The following is a 17,006-nucleotide window of genomic DNA, read 5'->3' on the forward strand; positions in this document are numbered from 1 at the left end:
CATCTTCACGATCCGACCGATCCAAGTACCGAACGTACGGCACATCCAAGTTCAGCACACGTTCAGCTCGATGACGATCCCCGGACTCCGATCCAGCAAAGTGTCGGGGATGAGTTCCGTCAGCACGACGGCGTGGTGACGATGATGATGTTTTACCGATGCAGGGCTTCGCCTAAGCACCGCAACTATATGACCGAGGTGGAATATGGTGGAGGCGGGCACCGCACACGGCTAAGGAACGATCACGAAGATCAACTTGTGTTGTTGTCCCTAGAGGTGCCCCCCTGCCCCCGTATATAAAGGAGCAAGGGGGGAGGGGGCGGCCGGCCTAGGAGGGGCGCGCCAAGGGGAGTCCTACTCCCACCGGGAGTAGGACTCCCTCCTTCCTTGTTGGAGTAGGAGAAGGGGGAAAGAGGGGGAGAGGAGAAAGGAAAAGGGGGCCGCACCCCTTGTCCAATTTGGACTAGAGGGGGGCTGCGCGCCTCCTTCCTTTCGGCCTCTCTCCTCTATTTCCGTATGGCCCAATAAGGCCCATATACTCCCCGGCGAATTCCCGTAACTCTCGGTACTCCGAAAAATACCCGAATCACTCGGAACCTTTCCGAACTCCGAATATAGTCGTCCAATATATCGATCTTTACGTCTCGACCATTTAGAGACTCCTCGTCATGTCCCCGATCTCATCCGGGACTCCGAACTCCTTCGGTACATCAAAACTCATAAACTCATAATATAACTGTCATCGAAACCTTAAGCGTGTGGACCCTACGGGTTCGAGAACTATGTAGACATGACCTAGAACTATTCTTGGTCAATAACCAATAGCGGAACCTGGATGCTCATATTGGCTCCTACATATTCTACGAAGATCTTTATTGGTCAAACCGCATAACAGCATACGTTGTTCCCTTTGTCATCGGTATGTTACTTGCCCGAGATTCGATCGTCGGTATCCAATACCTAGTTCAATCTCGTTACCGGCAAGTCTCTTTACTCGTTACGTAATGCATCATTCCGTAACTAACTCATTAGCTACATTGCTTGCAAGGCTTATAGTGATGTGCATTACCGAGAGGGCCCAGAGATACCTCTCCGACAATCGGAGTGACAAAACCTAATCTTGAAATACGCCAACCCAACATGTACCTTTGGAGACACCTGTAGTACTCCTTTATAATCACCCAGTTACGTTGTGACGTTTGGTAGCACCCAAAGTGTTCCTCCGGTAAACGGGAGTTGCATAATCTCATAGTTACAGGAACATGTATAAGTCATGAAGAAAGCAATAGCAATATACTAAACGATCAAGTGCTAGGCTAACGGAATGGGTCAAGTCAATCACATCATTCTCCTAATGATGTGATCCCATTAATCAAATGACAACACATGTCTATGGTTAGGAAACATAACCATCTTTGATTAATGAGCTAGTCAAGTAGAGGCATACTAGTGACGTTATGTTGGTCTATGTATTCACACATGTATTATGTTTCCGGTTAATACAATTATAGCATGAATAATAAACATTTATCATGATATGAGAAAATAAATAATAACTTTATTATTGCCTCTAGGGCATATTTCCTTCACAAGATGGAGGAGAACGTTCTGTCAGTGAACACATACTCAGAATGTCTGGATATCATAATCACTTGACTCAGCTGGGAGTTAATCTTCTAGATGATAGTGTTATTGACAGAGTTCTCCAATCACTACCACCAAGATAAAAAGGCTTCATGATGAACTATAATATGCAAGGGATGGAGAAGACAATTCCCAAGCTCTTCACAATGCTCAAAGCTGCAGAGGTAGAAATCAAGAAGGAGCATCGAGTGTTGATGGTTAACAAGACCATTAAAAAGGGTAAGGGAAAGAAAGGGAACTCGAAGAAGAATGGCAAGCAAGTTTCCACTCCTGGAAAGAAGCCCAAACCTGGACCCAAGCCTGAAACTGAGTGCTTCTATTGCAAAGAGACTAGTCACTGGAAGTGGAACTGCCCCAAGTATTTGGCGGATAAGAAGGATGGCAAAGTGAACAAAGGTATATTTGATATACATGTTATTGATGTATACCTTACTAATGCTGATAGTAGCGCCTGGGTATTTGATACTAGTTCGATTGCTCATATTTGTAACTCGAAACAGGAGCTACGGACTAAACAAAGATTGGCCAAGGACTAGGTGACGATGCGCATCAGGAATGGTTCCAAGGTCGATGTGATCGTTGTTGGCATGCTACCTCTACATCTACCTTCGGGGTTAGTTTTAGACCTGAATAATTGTTATTTGGTGCCAGCGTTAAGCATGAACATTATATCTGGATCTTGTTTAGTGCTAGATGGTTATTCATTTAAATTAGAGAATAATGGTTACTCTATTTATATGAGTAATATCTTTTATGGTCATGCACCCTTGAAGAGTGGTGTATTTCTGTTGAATCTCGATTGTGGTGATACACATATTCATAATATTGATGCCAAAAGATGCAAAGTTGATAATAATAGTGCAACATATTTGTGGCACTGCCGTTTAAGTCATATTGGTGTAAAGCGCATGAAGAAACTCCATGTAGATGGACTGTTGGAATAACTTGATTATGAATCATTTGATACTTGCGAACCATGCCTCATGGGCAAGATGACTAAAACTCCGTTCTCCGGAACAATGGAGCGAGCCAATTACTTATTGGAAATAATACATACCGATGTATGCGGTCCAATGAGTGTTGAGGCACACAGCGGGTATCTTTATTTTCTAACCTTCATAGATGATTTGAGCAGATATGGGTATATCTACTTAATGAAACACAAGTCTGAAACATTTGAAAAGTTCAAAGAATTTCAGAGATAAGTGGAGAATCATCATAACAAGAAAATAAAGTTTCTATGATCTGATCACGGAGACGAATATTTGAGTTACGAGTTTGGTCTTCATTTAAAACAATGTGGAATAGTTTCACAACTCACGCCACCTGCAACACCACAGTGTAACGGTGTGTCCGAACGTCGTAACCGTACTTTATTAGATATGGTGCAATCTATGATGTCTCTTACCGATTTAGCACTATTGTTTTGGGGTTATGCATTAGAGATAGTTACATTCACGTTAAATAGGGCACCATCTAAATTCGTTGAGATGACACCGTATGAACTGTGGTTTGGCAATAAACCTAAGTTGTCGTTTCTTAAAATTTGGGGTTGCGACACTTATGTCAAAAGGCTTCAGCCTGATAAGCTCGAACACAAATCAGAGAAGTGTGTCTTCATAGGATACCCTAAGGAAACAATTGGGTACACCTTCTACCACAAATCTGAAGGCAAGATCTTTGTTGCCAGGAATGAAACCTTTCTAGAGAAGGAGTTTCTCTCAAAAGAAGTGAGTGAGAGGAAAGTACAACTTGATGAGGTAATTGTACCTTCTCTCAATTTGGAAAGTAGCTCATCAGAGAAATCTGTTCCCGTGATGCCTACACCAACTAGAGAGGAAGCTAATGATGATGATCATGAAACTTCAGATCAAGTTACTACCGAACCTCGTAGGTTAACCAGAACATGATCGACACCAGAGTGATACGTTAATCCTGTTCTGGAAGCCATGTTACAAGACCATGGCGAACCTATGAACTATGAAGAAGCTATGATGAGCCCATATTCTGATAAATGGCTTGAGGCCATGAAATCTGAGATAGGATCCATGTATGAGAATAAAGTGTGGACTTTGGTGGATTTGCCCGATGATTGGCGAGCCATAGAAAATAAATGGATCTTAAAGAAGAAGACTGAAGCTGATGGTAATGTTACTATCTTTAAAGCTCGAATTTTGCAAAAGGTTTTTGACAAGTTCAAGGAGTTGACTACGATGAGGCTTTCTCACCCGTAGCGATGCTTAAGTCTGTCCGAATCATGTTAGCAATTGCCGCATTTCATGATTATGAAATATGGCAAATGGATGTCAAAAATGCATTCCTTAATGGATTTCTTAAAGAAGAATTGTATATGATGAAATCATAAGGTTTTGTCGATCCTAAAGGTGCTAAAAAAGTGTGCAAGCTCCAGCGATCCATCTATGGACTAGTGCAAGCATCTCGGAGTTGGAATATACGCTTTAATGAGGAGATCAAAGCATATGGTTTTATACAGACTTTCGGAGAAGCCTGTATTTACAAGAAAGTGAGTGTGAGCTATATAGCATTTCTAATATTATATGTGGATGACATATTGTTGATTGGAAATGATGTAAAATTTCTGGATAGCATAAAAGGACACTTGAATAAAAGTTTTTCAATGAAAGACCTCGGTGAAGCTGCTTGTATATTGGGCATGAAGATCTATAGAGATAGATCAAGGTGCTTAATAGGACTTTCACAAAGAACATACCTTGACAAAGTTTTGAAGAATTTCAAAATGGATCAGTCAAAGAAAGGGTTCTTGGCTGTGTTGCAAGGTGTGAAATTGAGTCGGACTCATGCCCGAGCACTGCAGAAGATAGAGAGAAAATGAAAGTCATTCCCTATGCCTCAGCCATAGGTTCTATCATGTATGCTATGTTATGTACCAGACCTGATGTGTGCCTTGCCATAAGTCTGGCAGGGTGGTACCAAAGAAATCTAGGAGTGGATCACTGGACAGCGGTATCCTGAAGTACCTGAAAAGAGCCAAGGATATGTTTCTCGTTTATGGAGGTGACAAAGAGCTCGTCGTAAATGGTTACGTCGATGCTAGTTTTGACACTGATCCGGATGACTCTAAGTCACAAACTGGATACATATTTATTTTGAATGGTGGAGCTGTCAGTTGGTGCAGCTCCAAGCAAAGCGTCGTGGCGGGATCTACGTGTGAAGTGGAGTACATAGCTGCTTAGGAAGCAGCAAATAGAGGAGTCTGGATGAAGGAGTTCATATCCGATCTAGGTGTAATACCTAGTGCATCGGGTCCAATGAATATCTTTGGGGACAATATTGGATCAATTGCCTTAGCGAAGGAATCCAGATTTCACAAAAGAACCAAACACATCAAGAGACACTTCAACTCCATCCGTGATCAAGTCAAGGAGGGAGACATAGATATTTGCAAAATACATACCGATCTGAATATAGCAGACCCGTTGACTAAGCCTCTTCCACGAGCAAAAAATGACCAACACCAAGACTCCATGGGTGTTAGAATCATTACTATGTAATCTGGATTACTGACTCTAGTGCAAGTGGGAGAATGAAGGAAATATGCCCTAGAGGCAATAATGAAGTTGTTATTTATATTTCCTTATATCGTGATAAATGTTTATTATTCATGCTAGAATTGTATTAACCGGAAACTTAGTACATGTGTGGATACATAGACAAAACAAAGTGTCCCTAGTATGCCTCTACTTGACTAGCCCGTTAATCAAAGATGGTTATGTTTCCTGACCATAGACATGTGTTGTCATTTGATGAACGGGATGACATCATTAGAGAATGATGTGATGGACAAGACCCATCCTTTAGCTTAGCATAATGATCGTTAAGTTTTATTGCTATTGCTTTCTTCATGACTTATACATATTCCTTCGACTATGAGATTATGCAACTCCCGGATACCGGAGGAATGCCTTGAGTGCTATCAAACGTCACAACATAACTAGGTGATTATAAATATGCTCTACAGCTATCTCCAAAGGTGTTTGTTGGGTCGGCACAGATCGAGATTAGGATTTGTCACTCCAAGTATCGGAGAGGTATCTCTGGGCCCTCTCGGTAATACACATCATAAGAAGCCTTGCAAGGAAAATGACTAATGAGTTAGTTGTAGGATGATGTATTACAGAACGAGTAAAGAGACTTGCCAGTAACGAGATTGAAATAGGTATGAAGATACCGATGATCGAAACTCAGGCAAGTAACATACCGATGACAAAGGTAATAACATATGTTGTCATAACGGGTTGACCGATAAAGATCTTCATAGAATATGTGGGATCCAATATGAGCATCAAGGTTCTGCTATTGGTTATTGACCGGAGAGGTGTATCGGTCATGTCTACATAGTTCTCGAACCCATAGGGTTCACACGCTTAACGTTCGATGACGATATTGTATTATATGGGTTATGTGATTTGGTGACCAAATGTTGTTCAGAGTCCCGGATGAGATCAAGGACATGACGAGGAGTCTCGAAATGGTCGAGAGGTAAAAATTTATATATATAGGACGATAGTATACGGACACCAGAAGTGTTCCGGAGGGTACCGGTTACATATTGGAGTACTAGAGGGGTTACCGAAACCCCCGGAGGGAAGATATGGGCCATATGGGCCATGAGAGGTGAGAACACCAGCCCACAAGGGGTCGCGTGCCACCCTATGAAAAGAGGCCGAGTGGGAGAAGGAAAAGAGGGGGTTCGGCCCCCCTTCCTTCTCTCTTCCCCCTTCCCTTTTCTTCTCCGCCAATTATGGAAGGGGAGAGGCTGAATTGGGAAAGACCCCAAGTAGGATTCAGCCTACTTGGGGCGCCCCCTGGCTGCCTCTCCTCCCCTCCCACCTATATATATGTGAGGAAGGGGGCGCCTAGAACATACAACATCAATTGTTAGCCGTGTGCGGTGCCCCCTCCACAGTTTACACCCCCGGTCATATTCTCGAGGTGCTTAGGTGAAGCCCTGCACAGATCACTTCACCATCACCGTCACCACGTCGTCGTGCTGACAAAACTCATATACTACCTCGACACCTTGCTGGATCAAGAAGGCGAGGGACGTCACCAAGCTGAACGTGTGCAGAACTCGGAGGTGCTGTACGTTCGGTGCTTGATCGGTCGAAGCTAGAATAAGTTTGACTACATCAACCGCGTTGTCAAACGCTTCCACTTACAGTCTACGAGGGTATGTAGACACACTCTCTCCCCCTCGTTGCTATGCATCTCCTAGATAGATCTTGCATGAGCATAGGATTTTTTTTTTTGAAATTGCATGCTACGTTTCCCAACAAATTCTTCATCCAGTTGCTACTTTTACCGTTTTACTTTGCTACCAACTATCCCTATGACTTGCGTTTAATCTTGTAACTAGAAAGACAAGGGGATTAACTACCCTCTTGTCGTGTTGGGGGACAAGCGTGTTCTGTGTTTCGTGTGCATGTGCCGCTTAGTTTGTTTTGCTAGGTGACTCCTACTGGATTGATAACCTTGATTCTCTAACTGGGGGAAATACTTGCTGCTGGGCTACATCACCCTTACACTTGGGGGAATCCCAACCACTCCTACGGGAGCAAGCAGAGCCAGCTTCCAATATATTGCATAATAGACAAAGTTCAGACAAATGCAAAATAAACCAAACTGAGAGATAGTTCGACTAGTAGTCAACATCATGAACAGGATCCATCTAAAATCCCTGCCTCACACCTACAAAAGAGCTAAAACATGTGAACAAAATAAAAAGAGATCTAGGAACGTAGGTTTTTTAGAGACACGAAACAAGTCACCCCCTAGGGGGAAGGGGCGAAAATAACAAGCATGCCCCGAGCAATCATCACTCCTTCAAGCATCTGGGTCATCATCCGATGTAGAGTCATACTCATCTCCTGGTTCTTTAGGCTCAGATAGGCTGATGCAACATGAGTTGACTTAGGGTTAGTGGACATGTGGGCCATCTGGTTTCTAGGCCCACATGTCAGTGACCCTAAGTCACTCAGCCCTAAGTCAGCCAATCCTAGTCGAGTTTCTCCAGCCTTAGTGATGTGTAGAATCCTTCCAGTAGTTGCAGCATGACACTTGCATGTATCCTCAAGGTCGAGTGTTGGAGCGTAGTTGATCCTTCCGACTTCTTATCAAAACATGCTTTATTACGAGTTTTCCATGGACTTGCAAAATGCAACAAGTCCAATCACATGAAATACCTTGGCAATGTTTTTATCGAAGCCAATCATGTACTTCACCACTCTACCAGATCATCTAGATGTGCACGCTGAGGTAGTCATCTAGGGTGGCGAGCTAATACCTCTTCTCTGGACATGGCTCTCCTACGGGGAAATTGTCAGGAGGGCCGAGGATGCTACAACTTCTCCGGCTGTTGTCATTCAAGTGTCCTACATATTCATTCGTGTCCATTTTGTGGTTGGATTTTTCTTGGTTACATGTGAAGTCGTAGTCTTGTGCTTTCTTCTGTGCTTCTAGACATTGGTTTTGGGATGCCTCCGAGAAGCGCTTTATTTAATACCTTTGAGCTAGGCGAGATGGTTTTTGGAGGTTTCAAGTTTTATCTACTCCACTTACCATGAAGGTACTCATTCCCAACATAATTTCATAACCACTTTTGTGTCTCTTTCTTGGGAAGTGCTCTAGAGCTTTTCTCCCGAGGATTTAAAATTTTATCATCCCTTTTTTCATATCAATGATAGTACCCCTACAGTTCTCCGAAATGTCCTTCCGAAAATAAATATACATAGAGGGTTAGGTTTCGTATCCATAAAAAATCACAGGGACATAGTTCATATTACCAAGCATAAGAATATCTTCAATTTTTCCAATTGGTCTTTTTGTTGTGCCATCTGCCATATGGACATTAAGTTCAGATCTTGAAAGGGGTTTTGACCCAAGTGCATTATGAAAATTCTGTGGAATAATGGATACACTTGCACCTAAATCACACAGAGCATCACAAGTGAAATTATTGATACTAATCTTTATTGATGGTTCCCATCCATCTTCCAACTTCATAGTGATCTTGGGTGTAAGCCCTGCAGTTCACATGGTAAAAAAACTTCCTAGGGATCAAAGCTTCTAGGATTCCTAGGGATCATAGCTCAAAAGTGGGATTTGCTCCTCCAAGATAAGATCCTCACCCAAAATCCTCAATTACTCTGCTCTAGCAACTCAACTCCTTTGTTTTTACTGTCTGGTACCTCCGAGTTTTTCCACTGAATACTACAAACCTTTGAGAAATAAGTAATCCCCGCTAAGCGAACCGTGTTTCTTATAGCTCCAGAACTGCACACTCTTGTCTGATACTACTGAACTATATTTCTTTGAGATCATCTCTATTAGCTCTGACACCTCTGAGCAAAACATTTCCATCTGTCACTTCAGAGGCATTCTATATTTTCTTCAGTATCTAGAGCCTCTATATTAGTCAGCTACTTCCAAGCAAATCCATCTGATATCTCCAAGCTGGGATTTAGGGTTTGCACCCTAGGTGTTGTCCTGTAGCACCTTTTGGTGCCCCTCCCTAACATAAATCCTCCTCTCCTTCGGTGGCGAGATAGTTTTCTATTGTGTGACAATGTGAGCTTCTGGTGGAGGTGGCGGAGGCCGACCAACAACACCTCTCAGTATACCAGCCAACACAAATGCTTGAGTTCAAGCCATACACTTACTCGTGTAATTCTAGGGAACTAGAAAATAGGGGAGGCACTAGCATTTCACAAGACAGAGCCAACAACATACAACAAAACTAAGTCACCAGCAACCAACCAGGTATAGAGTTTACACACAGTCTATGGGCCATCCATGACGCTGAGGTATAAAGAGTTAACAGACAGATACATCAACACACAAGACAACATGTGAATACATTCACAGGGTGATCGCGAAGCAAGAATCGTCCTGGGATACCATTTTCGTGCTCCAAAGACCAATACCTGTCGAATGCTACCTACATATTCAGAGATACATATACCACATCATGTCAGGGATCACATGGGGCTTTTCTCTTATCACTTTGATTACTTCTACATAGGACTCAAGGCCGCGATCTGCCGCTCCAACTACATTAAAAGAAGAATAGATTAATGATTATGATAGATGTACGATGTAAAATTGTGCTTTGGTTGCATAATTTCACAAATGAGCCATGTTGCAGGGTAGTCGGTATCTTATTCTGGTACTTGGCAAATATTAGTGAAGCTTCGAACACAAGGAAATACCACTACTTTTAGATCTACCCCATACATCTAAAGAAAAGTGAAGACAATATTAAAACAAAAACATTCAAGGAGCAAATGGGACTTTCAAAGACCTCGAATAAGTGGTCTAGAAACCAAACAATTAGCAATAGGTAAATTGCAACATCAACAAAAATAGTGTCAGGGTTATTCTTTTTGATCTTATAAAAGTTATACGACATATTATGATACTAGAGAGAAACTGGAAGTTAAAAGCCAACATAGGCACATAAGTTGGTACCTGCATCATGGTCTGGAGTTGGTTGCGCACATCACAAAACTCATTCCTAAGAAGAGCCAATGGCATGAGACACCTGAAATAATGCAGACATACAACACTATCAAATTCTGGATAGGTTAAGCAAACTAAAATGGAATGGTTGGAAATTGAAACCATGTGCTTAAAAAAATTCTAGCCATCTAAAACTTTAATTGCATTATAAACAGAAGTCTAGAGCCAACAAGTTACAAGAGAATCATCAAATAGGCATATATTTAGATAAAGAACCAAATTCTATCAATCACATGATTGGCGATCAAGTGAACAAGTAGGTTAGTTATTAAGAATGTTAGATTAGTACTCCCTCCGTCCGAAAATACTTGTCATCAAAATGGACAAAAAGTGTAGGGAATATGAGTTAAAAGTAGTGTCATAAAAGACAAAATAAGCTAACAGGCTTGCATACAGGATTTGACCAACACAAAGAGTAGAGAATAACTACTGTGCAACATAGATAATGAGGTACCGTGTACTGACCTTTCTTTGCTTTTGGCCACATAGGACTGACGAAATTGCATGCAGGCGAGTTTCACTTTCTTAGCACCAACACTAATACATGACAAAAAGAGCAACATCAGGAAACTAGAGTTTTTTTCAAACTCATTGAACATGGCATGCTGATACATATGGCATACTTGCATGCCATAATAATATTCTCAAGGAGCCATTTCCTATCATGGTTGTCAACACAATCTTTTTTTGATAAACTAAAAAGAAAATAGTATTGGCCTTATGGCGATAGTAGATCAGTAGTGCCAAAGATGTTTACAAAAGTCAAAATTCCTCCCACCGAGCCATAACATAGGGATAAATATTGACATTTCCGTTACATCGCTCATAACTAAATTCAGCTCTTCTAATTATGGCTAAACAACACGAGCCGCATGCCCATGCCCATGACATACATACCCCGCACCGCCACATCCAAATAGGAACAACATTGATGCATAGGAGACATTAGAAAAGGTCCAATTGTGTGACGTAGACTAGCAGATCGTTACTACCATGATTGTTTGTAGAACGACAGATTTTCATTGCTGACCTAGAATAACGCCATTGGACCAATAACAGATTCAGGTAATACTAGAAATGTTCACAAGACCACAAAGTTTTCTGTGATGCGGTATAGAATTGCAATTGGCAGGAATACCGACAATTCTGTTGCAGGCACTACGCTGACATACACGAATAGAAATGTGAACAGACTTGAAAAACCTCCACTGACATTACACTGAATAAGAAATTATTAGTACCAGAAACAGTAGCAAGACGACAAAGTTCATAACATTACTGTTGGCATGAATACAGGAACTTCCATTTCAAGAAACACAACCAAGCTCGTCTCTTCTTCTAATTACACACCACAACCAACATGACAAACGCATCTGAATAACATCGATGCACAGGAGAAAAATAGGTGAGGATAGAAAAGAAGGGCTTATCATCATCATACGTGGAGCTGCTCCCAATGAGCTGATGCACCAGGGCGTCCACCTTGTAGAAGTCCACCTCGGGCTGGTTCCTGCGAATGGAGCAGACCAGATCAGTCAGGACAGCAAACGAGATAACGAGATCCGTACAACAAGACCAGAGGGGGAGGGGGAAGGGGCGGGGTTACGGACACCAGGCTGGCGATGTCGTTGAGGATCCTGTCGGCGTCATTGAGGAAGATGTTGATGACCTCGGCGACGAAGCCCGTGGCAGCACTGCCCTCGTCCATCGATTGCAGCTGCTGGAAATACGCGTCCACACTACCCTAGATCGATCACGCCAAGGCAAAGGTCAGCCAGATAGCCAGTCGAAACCCATCGTCAACGCCGAGAGCAGAGAACACGGCGATTCCCGGGGATTCCAGCCCGCAACCACACGGCGGCTATACAAGTGAGGGGAGGGACTCACCGTGGCGTACATGGAGGCGATGTGGGCGTTGAGCTGGGCCCTGAGCGAGGCGGCCGCCATGGCGATGCGGGGCGTGGAGAGGAGGCGGGCGAGCACGTTCGGGTCGACGGAATCCGAAGGTGCTGCGGCGGTGGCGGAGTGGACAAGGACAGGAGATGAGTGCAGGTTATATAGCTCGACTCAGCCTTTTGACAGGGAGTGCTCGATTACTCTGGTGGCTGGCCGCCATTGAATGGAGAGCTTGGGGATGGCGTGCATGCATGCATGGATGCATGTATGTAGCTACGTTTGGGTGGATGGATGGATGCTGGCCAGCTATCTACAGATTGACAATGCAAGCTCACTTTCAATGCATATCCCATCACAAATAGTATGTATTAGTATTAGTATGTATTACGTTCTTCGGTCGTAATTTAACTTTTTTTGGCACGTGGTCCAATACGGCTGGCTCCCTATGCGTTTTATCAAGGAGGCCAAATTCACTGTCTTGACCCTTTCTAAAAACTTTAGTGCAATTTTACCCTGATCTAAATTTTTCTTCGTAATCTAATCCTTTTCCTATCGTCATCGTCCTTGGCGGTAGGGTAACACAGCCTACCGCCGAGGGCTATGGCGATAGGACTTGACTGCGCCGTCACGGCCGTTTGAGATTGAAAATAGCCTACCGCCATAGTCCTTGGCGGTAGGATCTGAAATATATATATTTGATGTGGCCACCATTAGAATTGAAGCACGGTAGTGGTGAGTTGGCTAGCGTGGGCAGCTTTACTCGGTTGGTCTTGAGTTTGAGCCTTACTAAGGCCATTTTTTGTTTGTTTTTTTGCGCAATAAACAATAAACAATTTGTATAATTAATATTAGCATATTAATATTGATAAAAATATAGTTATCTGTAAATGTTTTATAAAATCCCTGCAAAGGTAAACGAATATGATGTGATAAAAAATTTGTTCAATTAATGTTAAGGTATGGATTATTTATAAAAAAATTGTCCAAATTTGTTTATTTTTCTTTTGTGCAATAAAAAATAAAAATTTGTATAATTAATATTAGGATATGAATTATTATAAAAATATAGTTTTACTTATCTGTAAATGTTTTATAAAATCCCTGCAAAGATATAAACGAATATGATGTGATAAAAATTTGTCCAATTAATGTTAAGGTATGGATTATTTATAAAAGTATTTTTTTACTTATATGTAACTATTATAAAATTTCCGCAAAGATTTGTTTTTCTGCAGTCTTTTTGCGGCTTAGATCTGTAACATACATGGGAGACAACATTTTTACTCTTTGCTCATCATGAAGATTATGCACTCATCATACTTTACTTTGTTTAACTCTGTTGTTGTCTGTCTCTGACTAGCTATGTTAATTATGAGTATTCTTTCATGTTGTTTTGCCAAAAGAGCTACATATGGTGTGTAATTAATAATTGCTTGCAACAAATTATTAGAATAAAAGCACTTTTTGCTTGATTTTGAACTATTTAATTAAAAGTAAATGTTTATTCTCAGCAGCACTAAGATTGGCCGGCTCTACGCTCAAATCACTACACACACACGCACCTCCAAGTCCTCCAGTTTAGTTGCTACAATGTTATAAATCTTGTGATACAAAGATGACCTCTCCAGCAAGATCAAATACGGAGTACGATGTAAGTTCGTTCTCAGTATTATCATCCAAACATTGATGCAAATCATGGTGTGCAATGGTCTTCCGACTTTAAACTAACTAAGAAAAATAGCTGGAAGTAGTACAACCACTGGGTAAGCAAATTATTTGTGGATATAGAAGAGGATAAATAAATGGTCATAGAGCCGTATTTCATCCTTTCTTGGGTTCTGGCGTCAAAACACAAGTTTCAAAAGAACATATACAAACTGCAAATTAGAAGTCCGACTGATTCCAAAAGTGTTGAGCAGTTTAAGATGGATTGAGCAGTTTCAAAAAACTATTTTTATAAATAATCCATACCTTAACATTAATTGAATTTTTTTTTCACATCATATTCGGTTATATCTTTGCGGGGATTTTATAAAACATTTGCAGATAAGCAAAACTATATTTTTATCAATAATTCATATCCTAATATTAGTTGTACAAATTGTTTATTATCATCCAAACACCGATGCAAATCATGGTGTGCAATGGTCTTCTGAACTTTAAACTAACTAAGAAAAATAGCTGGAAGTAGTACAACCACTGGGTAAGCAAATTATTTGTGGATATAGAAGAGGATAAATAAATGGTCATAGAGCCGTATTTCATCCTTTCTTGGGTTCTGGTGTCAAAACACAAGTTTCAAAAGAACATATACAAACTACAAATTAGAAGTCCGACTGATTCCAAAAGTGTTGAGCAGTTTAAGATGGATTGAGCAGTTTCAAAAAACTATTTTTATAAATAATCCATACCTTAACATTAATTGAACAAAATTTTATCACATCATATTCGGTTATATCTTTGTGAGGATTTTATAAAACATTTGCAGAAGCAAAACTATATTTTTATCAATAATTCATATCCTAAATATTAGTTGTACAAATTGTTTATTGTTTATCGGGCAAAATAAAAATGGCCTTAGTAAGGCTCGAACCCAAGACCAACCTAGTAAACCTGCACAGGCTAGCCAACTCACTGCCAAAGTGCTTCTATTCTATTGGGCGCCACACCAAATATATACAATCCAGACCCTACCGCCAAGTACTATGACGGTAGGATATTTTCAACCATAAACGACCGTGACGGCGCAGTCAAGTCCTACCGCCATAGCCCTCGACGGTAGGCTGCGTTACCCTACCGTTAAAAACGATGGCGGTAGGAAAAGGGTCAGATTACGAAAAAAAAATTAGATCAAGGTCAGATTGCGCTAAAATTTACAAAAAAAAGGTCAAAACAATGAATTCGGCCTACCAAGGATGGGTTGGCATTTAATATGGTCATTACCGTTGATGACGGTTGTGTCATTGTTTCTTTTTATCGGTATATAGTCTTGGTGCAGGCGGTATGGTCTTCGTGACCACTAAAGGTGTCGGGTGGGCCGATATGATGTTGTTGCACGTTGCAGTACTGATGTCTATCGGTGATGTTCATATGGGAAGCTTTTTTTTTAGGGAATATGGGAAGCTTCTATACGGTGCTTTATTCGCCAGTTCAAATAACTGGCGCTCATTGCCGCAGCTGGTTGGCCGGCTCATACAGCTATCATAGCGAAAATGAATTACGCAAAAAAACACCGTGAAAATAATTTTCCTATAAGGAATAGACCTCCCGCCGCTTAGATCTTGTGCAGGTTACCTAACCAACAGACCAATTAGTCGGGAGTGAATCATTCAAGCGAATAGTTTAAGAATAAGTTTAGACGCGCTTTCTATTGCAGACTGAGTTGTAGAAAAACGTGATTTAAAAAAAATGAGATCAAAACTTAAAATCTCACATATTTGAAAACAAAACATGAACTAAAAAAGTTCATGTAATCAAACAAGTTCATGAATTCAAAGTTCACGAATTAGAAAGAAGTTCATCGATTTTTTAAAAAGTTCACAAATTTTCAAAAAAGGTTCACTGATTTTGCAAAACAGTTCATCAATTTTCAGAAAAAAATCAAAAATTCGAAAAAAGTTCATCGATTTTGAAAAAAGTTCATCAATTCTGAAAAAGGTTCACAAATTTTTAAAAAGTTCACTATTTTGGCAAAAAATCAATGATTTGAAAAGAGTTCACAAATTTTGAAAAAGTTCATTGAATATGAAAAAAAATAGTTAACCGATTTGAAAAAAGTTCATCGATTACTTAAAAAATCACCAATTTGAAAAGAATTCATCGATTTTGGATAAAAGTTTGCATATTTGAATAAAAGTTCATGGTGGAAAAAAATGGTTCCTGAAATTCTAAGAAAAATGTTCATGAATTTGTGAAGAATCCGTGCATTAATGAAAAAGGAAAAAGGAAAAGGATAAAAGGAAAATCGAATAAAAAACGTCCAAAAGAAAACCAGGAACTGAAAAAGGAATAAAAGAGGGAAAAAGAAAGCGTTTCACAACGACTGCGATGGCGTGGTGGTTCATTCGCTTCCTTCGAGCAGAGTCGTCGCGAGTTCAAAGCTGTGCTTGCCTCACATTTTTTACGGGTCTTAGTATGTTTGCCTCCTCTTCTTGAACGCTCTATTGCAATGCATAGCCTATTCACTGATAGTAGAGTGTGAGGCGTGTATTGCCACGTGGTCGTAATTTAGCTCTTTTTTTGCATGTGTCTATTATGGCTGGCTCGCTATGCTTTTTACCTAAGCTGGGTCGGCATTTAATACGGTCACGCCGCTGATTATGGTTGTATTGTTATTTCTCTTTATCAATATAGTCTTACTTGGTGCAGGCGTATGGACTTCATGGTGAATAAAGGTGTTGGGTGTTAGCAGCCGGTCCATCAAGTCCACTGCAAAGGACGACACAAGCCAAGTCAGCGACGGCCACGTCAACCATTCAAGCTCTGTCGCTGACAGTGGACCAAGCAAGAGGATTCGACGCCCGTCCACTCGCTATGCAGGCAAGGAGTGGGCCACATGCTCTGTTAAATAGGAAAGGAAAGGGTCATGAGGGATTTGGCCAGTTTGGCACGGCAGTGCCGCCGTTGCTTGTAACTCTCTTCCTCTTTCCTTTCGGCTTGTAATTTGGAATTAGAGCTACAGATCTGAGTGAGGTTCGTCAATAGAGAGATCCTAGCCCGTTGCTAACAATTGGTACTCAGAGCCAAAAATTTCCCACCCCGCTGCACTGGAGCATCACCACGACACGCGCGCGGCGGTGGCGGCGGCGCGCCGGCGGCGAGAGCTGATGGAGAACCTCTCTGCAGCGGGCAAGGCGTTGTACGAGACGCTCACGTCCGCGGCGACGATCGCCCACCAGCAATAGAAG

The 17,006-nt window shown here is 41.3% G+C and overlaps 1 protein-coding gene across 1 annotated transcript; it reads right to left on the reverse strand.

Moving 5' to 3' along the window:
- Nucleotides 1–9,427: 9,427 nt before the first annotated feature.
- Nucleotides 9,428–11,919, reverse strand: LOC119293915 (histidine-containing phosphotransfer protein 2-like). The gene is made up of 5 exons (XM_037572240.1): nucleotides 11,814–11,919; nucleotides 11,645–11,713; nucleotides 10,669–10,740; nucleotides 10,153–10,225; nucleotides 9,428–9,734 (listed from the first exon to the last, which is right to left on the reverse strand). The coding sequence occupies exons 1-5, from the start codon at nucleotides 11,909–11,911 to the stop codon at nucleotides 9,699–9,701; spliced, it is 348 nt and encodes a 115-aa protein (XP_037428137.1). The 5' UTR covers nucleotides 11,912–11,919; the 3' UTR covers nucleotides 9,428–9,698.
- Nucleotides 11,920–17,006: the final 5,087 nt, after the last annotated feature.

Source organism: Triticum dicoccoides, chromosome 4B (assembly GCF_002162155.2).
Source record: "Triticum dicoccoides isolate Atlit2015 ecotype Zavitan chromosome 4B, WEW_v2.0, whole genome shotgun sequence".
NCBI lineage: Eukaryota > Viridiplantae > Streptophyta > Magnoliopsida > Poales > Poaceae > Triticum > Triticum dicoccoides.